Raw genomic sequence first — 6,185 nt, forward strand, 5'->3', positions numbered from 1 at the left:
GATGAGGGCACTGGGCTGATCAGCCTCTGCATGGCTGGTTATTTCTGAACGTACAGTGGGTTAGTGTTTTCACTTGTTACTTTATTTGAGCAGTATTGGTATAACGGTGTGTGTGTGGTCCTTGTGTGTTGCCATCAGGAATGTGTGCACAGGTTGTTCTCACAGTGTGGCCCCGTCACCTCGGTGGCACTACAGGAGAAGCCAGGCCCAAGCTCCAAATCCAAGACCCAGGAATCAACGTTCTTCTCAGGGCCACCTGCACAGGTATCTTCGGGTTTACTCCTCCTCCAAATGCAGGCTTTGCTGTTCCCTTACTGCCCTATGGAGGATGGGATCAGGGTCACGGTAGGTAACCGTATAATCAGTCTCTCACTGGAGGATTAGCTGAGGTGAATTTGGGGCCTAGGCTAGAGCATGGCAAATGGAATAGGATGTGAATAAGTTGTTCATTTTACAAAAAAATGCAACAAGGTCGAATATTTCTTAAATGGGAAGGGGTTGGGAAATGCAGACATTCAAAAGGATCTGGGTGACCAGTCTCTACGAATCTCTAAGGACCAGCAAGCAATTAAGTAAATAATATGTTGCCTTCATTTTGGGGCAATCTGAATATGAAGATAGCTTACTACCGATCTCAGCTAGAGTATTGTGTGCATCTTTGGTCATCTTTTCCAAAAAAAAGCACGTATTTATTTTTGAGTGCACTGGAGGCTCACTTGATTAATCCTTGGTATGGCAGGATGGATTATCGGGAAAGGTTAAGGAAACTAGTCCGTATTCTTTTAGAATTTTGAAGAATAAAAGGTAAATGAAATGAAATTTAAAAAATTCTTACAGGGTGGGTGTAGGTAGGATGTTTCCCCTGGTTGGGTTGTCTGGAACCCAGGACATTAATTTCAGGACAAGGATCAGGCTGTGTAAGACTGAGATGGGGAAGAATTTCTCCACTTGGAGTGTGGTGAATCCTTGGGAGTTCTCAATTTCTGAGGGCCATGGAAGCGTAATCGTGGAATATGGAAGTCTCAGTTTACGAACGCTTGTACTTACAAATGCAATGTCACACAGGTGTAATTTTACAAATCTGACATGTCCCACATTGAGTTCCAACTTATGTACGGGTCAACTCCAGACTGGAACTCTCAATCTGGAGGACTGCCAGGAGGTTCAAGACAAAACTCAACAGGGTTCTGCAGATGAGTGACGTTGAGAGAGAGTGCAGGAAAGTGGCATTAAAGAGATGATTAGCCAAGATCTAAAATGGCAAGCTAGACTTATAGTCATAGAGAGATGTACAGCATGGAAACAGACCCTTTGGTTCAACACGTCCATGCTGACCAGATATCGGCTTGTAACCTGTAGGAAGCAGTCCCAAGCCACAGTGGGGTAGCTGAAAGTTTGGGATCCATGGCGTGGTGACCTGGGGAGCTGCTGTACTGACCCCCCTCTTCCCTCCCCATCGCAGGGTTTCCAAGTGGCCTACGTGGTGTTTAAGAGCTCAGCTGCAGCGAAACGTGCCGTGTCCCTGAAAACCCAGGAGCCCTGGGTCCTGAACACAACTCAGCACCCGCTCAGGACGGGCCTTCAGAGTGAGTGAGCAGCCCAGGCTGGAGGGGGCTGACAGGAGCTGGAAGGAGTGGGAGCGGTGCAAGAGGGAGAGGCAGCATGGTGGGGTTGTGACAATTTGGGAGGAGGGAAAGGTAAAAGTGGAGAGGGAAGAGGATGAGAGAATGGGGGAGGAGGGAGTTGGTTCGATGGGGGGGGTGCTGAGGGGAAGGAGTAGGGCTGTGGTGGGGGGGGGGGGTGAGAGCAGGTGGGGTCATGGAGAAGGCTTGTTGGGTATAGAAGGAGGACAGCAGTTAGCTGGGGAGAGGGGAGGTATCAGTGGGGGTCAGGGAGTGAGTGGTGGGGGTCCCGGGTGGTGGTGTAACCGCTCCCATGGGGAGTCTGGACCTTGAGGCAGCCAATGGGAAGGCAGCAGTGACTGTCTGTCTCCTTCCTGCAGAATGGGCAGAGGATTATTGCTCCCGGATCACTGACCCCCAGGATCTCCAGGATGACATTGATCAGTTCATGGAGCTGTATGACCAGAAGCAGGCCAAGGTACCCGGGGGCGAGGGGGCACGGGGTTGTGTGTTGGGGGGGTGGGTCTGGTGGATTGGGTGGAGGTGGAGGGGATTCTGTTGATTGGGGGTGATGGAGGGTGGGCTGTTGTGGGGCGTCTATTGGATGGGGAGGAGATTATGGTTTATGGGTAGGGGTCTACTCTCATTGGGGGTGGGGTGTGTGAGGGGGTAGGGTGTGTGACGGGTTGGGGTGTGCACACGTGTGTGTGAGGGTGGGGTGTGTGAGGGGGTGGGGTTTGTGAGGGGGTGGGGTGTGCGCATGTGTGTGTATGTGAGGGGTAGCGGTGATGGGGTGGGCAGGGTGAGGGTGCAGTGTTTTGGTGATTGGGGGTTGGGGTCCTGGCTGGGGAATGGTCCGGGTCACTTGCTCTTTGTTCCCAGTTGGAGGCAATGGCAAAGGTGGAGGAGGGCGTGCCCGATGAGGACGGCTGGGTGAAGGTGACCCGGAGAGGCCGGCGTCCTGGGATCCCCCGGACTGAGGCGGGAAACCTGCGGCTGATCCAACGGGAGAAACAGAAACGCGCTCAGAAAGAGCTGCTCAACTTCTACAGCTGGCAGCACCGAGAGAGCCAACGGGAACGTGAGTCACTCACTGTGGTGGTGGGGGGGGGGGGTGCCAGAGGGTCAATTTGGGGGGGGGGGTGCCAGGGGGTGAATTGGGGGGGCGGCGGGGGGGGTGCCAGGGGGTCAATTGGGGGGGGCGGGGAGGGGGGGGTGCCAGGGGGTCAATTTGGGGGGGGGGGTGCCAGGGGATCAATTGGGGGGGTGGGGAGGGGGGGTGCCAGGGGATCAATTGGGGGGGCGGGGAGGGGGGGTGCCAGGGGATCAATTGGGGGGGCGGGGAGGGGGGGTGCCAGGGGATCAATTGGGGGGGCGGGGAGGGGGGGTGCCAGGGGGTCAATTGGGGGGTGGAGGGGGGGGGTGCCAGGGGGTCAATTGTGGGGGCAGGGAGGAGGGTGCCAGGGGGTCAATTGTGGGGGCAGGGAGGAGGGTGCCAGGGGGTCAATTGGGGCGGGGAGGAGGGTGCCAGGCTGGCAAATTTCGGAGGGGGGGGGGGGGGGGGGGAGAGAGGGTGCCGGGGGGTCATGGAGGGGGGGAGGGCGCCGGGGGGTCATGGGTGGAGGGGAGGGCACTGGGGGGGTCATGAGGGAGGGTGCCTGGGAGTGATAGGGGAGGGTGCGAAGGGGTCATGGAGGGGGAGGGACAGTGCGATGGGGTCTTGGGTGAGGGGCAGGAAGGATGCCAGGGAGTCCTGAGGGAGGGAGGGGGTCATGGGGGGGCAGGGAGGAGGTCATGGGGGGGCAGGGAGGGTGCGAGGGGGTCATGGGGCGGGGGAAGAGGGAGGGCGCCAGGGGGTCATGGGGTGGTTGGGAGAGGGAGGGTGCGGGCGGGAGGGCGCGAGCGGGTCATCGGGAGGGTCTCCAGGGGGTCATGGAGGGGAATGGACGGTGTGAGGGTGTCTTGGGGGAGGGGCAGGGAGGGCGCGAGGGGGTAATGGGGGGGTGCCAGGGGGTCAGGGAGGGTGCGAAGGGTGTCATGGGGGAAGGAGGGCACCAGGGGGTCATGGGCAGGGGGGGTGAAGGAGGGCGCCAGGGGGTCATGGGTGAGGGAGGGAGGGAGGGTGAGTGGGAGTCATGGGGGAGAGGGAGAATGCGAGGGGTTCATTGGGGGGGAGGGAGCGAGGGGGTCATGGGGGGGAGGGAGGGTGAGTGGGGGTTATGGGGGGGTCGCCGGGGGTCATGGGGGCGCCGGGGGGCAGGGAGGGTGTGAGGGAGTCATGGGGCAGGGGAGGGGGTCATGCGATGGATGGGGAGAGGGTGAGAGGGGGTCATGGGGGTGGGGGGGGAACGGCACCATGGGGTCATGGGGTTGGGAACGGCGCCAGGGGGTAATGGTTGATTGGGGGGGGGGGGCGATGGTACCAGGGGGTCATGGCTAGGGCGGGAGGGAGGGTGGGGTATCTGGCACGGGGTGAGGGGCATTGGGGCAGGGTGTGGGTGTAACGGGGCAATGGAGGGGTGAGGATTAGGGCGTGCGATGGAGTGTTTGAGGCGTGTGTGTCTCCAGGCGCCTGAGGTCTGACTGGAGGCAGGGGTGTGGGTGAGTCAGGGGATGTCACTGTCAGGCCTGGTCTGGGAGACTGGTCCTGATTGTGCTGTTTTGGGGTTCTCTCTTCCCAGATATCGCTCAGCTTCGGAGGAAATTTGAGGAGGATAAACAGAAGATTGCTCTAATGAGAGCCCAGCGCAAATTCAAACCCTATTGAAGGTCCCGCATCCTATCCGAGCCTGACGTATTGGGGGTAGGAAAGGGGCAAAAGGGGGACTGGGGCTGTTATTGGTCATTGAGCAGGTGGGGGAGGGCATGGTTGGCTGTGTTTCTGAACGTGGTATCTCTGAGTCTGCTCTCAACTGAAAAAAAATCCAGGGCAGGGGGTGAGAGATTGGGGCTTCATACACTGCCTGGGTTAAGATCCTGGGGGCAGTGTGACTCGACAGTCAGCCACCAGCCTTGTATATTCCTCCTCTCATTCCTTGCGGTGACAGGCATCCTGTTCCACATCCTCTGGATAGCTGCCAGTGGAACAGTGTGCCTGTTGGGATGGTCCACATTGCTGGAAATAGTCACGTTCTTCAACAGATTAAGAGTCAACCTGACGGCAGGAGCTGGGATCAGCAGTGATCAAAATGGGCTTGGATTGATTTCAATTCCCTTTTATTTGGAATGGGAGATGTCTGTCTCCTGCAGATTGAAATGTTTCCTGTCCACATTGTGTATTCTGGATGTTTCAGCTTTTTGTTCCAAGATATGGTTTAGAATCCCCAAGATTTTTTGTTATAAATAAATCCAGTAATTTCTTAAATTTTGTATCATTCTGGTCATTTCAGTTCAGAGGTGACTGTTTGTTTGTTTGTTTATCACTGACCAGGATCTAAGAAATCTCCAAGAATTAGAGATCGAAGTGCCGAGGGCGAATGAGGAGATGGAGGAAATTGGTATTAATGAGCAGATGGTGCTGTCGAGATTAATGGGGTTGAAAACTGGTGCATTGCAAAGAACAAAGAGCATTACAGCACAGGAACAGGCCCTTCAGCCCTCCAAGCCTGTGTCGATCCAGATCCTCTGTCTAAATCTGTCGCCTATTTTCTAAGGCTCTGTGTCCCTTTGCTCCCTGTCCATTTATGTATCTGTCTAGGTACATCTTAAATGACACTGCACCTCCACTGGCAACACGTTCCAGATCCCCACCACCCTCTGCATGAAGAACTTTCCACGCATATCTTCCCTAAACATTGCCCCCTCACTTTGAACTCATGACCCCTAGTAATTGAGTCCCCCACTCTGTGGAAAAAGTGTCTTGCTATCCACCCTTGCCAAACCTCTCATGATTTTGTAGATCTCAGTCAGGTTCCCCCCTTCAACCTCTGTCTTTCCAATGAAAGTAATCCCATTCAACCTCTCTTCATAGCTAGCGCCCTGCATACCAGGGAACATCTTGGTGAATCTCCTCTGCACCGTCTCTAACGCACCCATATCCTTTTGGTAAGGTGGCGACCAGAACTGTACGCAGTATTCCAAATGCAGCCAAATCAAAGTCCTCTACAACTGTAACATGACCTGCCAACTCTTGTACTGAATACCTTTTCCGATGAAGGAAAACATGCCTTACGCCGCCTTGACCACTTTACTGACCTGCATTGCCACTTCAGGAAACAATGGGCATGAATACCTAGATCTCCCTGTCCATCAGCTTTCCCAGGGGTTTTCCATTTACTGTATAATTCACTCTTGAATTGGATCTACCAAAATGCATCACCTCACATTTGCCTGGATTGAACTCCATCTGCCATTTCTCTGCCCAACTCTCCAATCTGTCTGTATTCTCTGACAGACCCTTCACTATCTGCTACTCCACCAATCTTCGTGTCATCTGAAAACTTGCTCATCAGGCAACCTACACCTTCCTCCAGATCCACAACAGTGGTCCCAACAGGGATCCCTGTGGAACACCACTGGTCACAGGCCTCCACTTTGAGAACTTCCCTTCCACTACTCCTCTGT

The 6,185-nt window shown here is 55.4% G+C and overlaps 1 protein-coding gene across 1 annotated transcript in view; it reads left to right on the plus strand.

Moving 5' to 3' along the window:
- The window catches only part of rrp7a (ribosomal RNA processing 7 homolog A), an 11,790-nt gene extending 6,804 nt beyond the window's left edge, over positions 1-4,986 (plus strand). The window contains exons 4-8 of the mRNA XM_087978057.1: positions 57-264; positions 1,463-1,586; positions 2,003-2,100; positions 2,505-2,703; positions 4,304-4,986. Of these exons, the coding sequence (XP_087834183.1) occupies positions 57-264; positions 1,463-1,586; positions 2,003-2,100; positions 2,505-2,703; positions 4,304-4,389 (715 nt within the window). The 3' untranslated portion in view covers positions 4,390-4,986. The remainder of the gene's footprint in view (positions 1-56; positions 265-1,462; positions 1,587-2,002; positions 2,101-2,504; positions 2,704-4,303) is intronic.
- The last annotated feature ends 1,199 nt before the right edge of the window (positions 4,987-6,185 follow it).

Source organism: Chiloscyllium plagiosum, unplaced genomic scaffold (assembly GCF_037043375.1).
Source record: "Chiloscyllium plagiosum isolate Xiang-an unplaced genomic scaffold, Cpla_swu_hap1 HiC_scaffold_33, whole genome shotgun sequence".
Classification (NCBI taxonomy): domain Eukaryota; kingdom Metazoa; phylum Chordata; class Chondrichthyes; order Orectolobiformes; family Hemiscylliidae; genus Chiloscyllium; species Chiloscyllium plagiosum.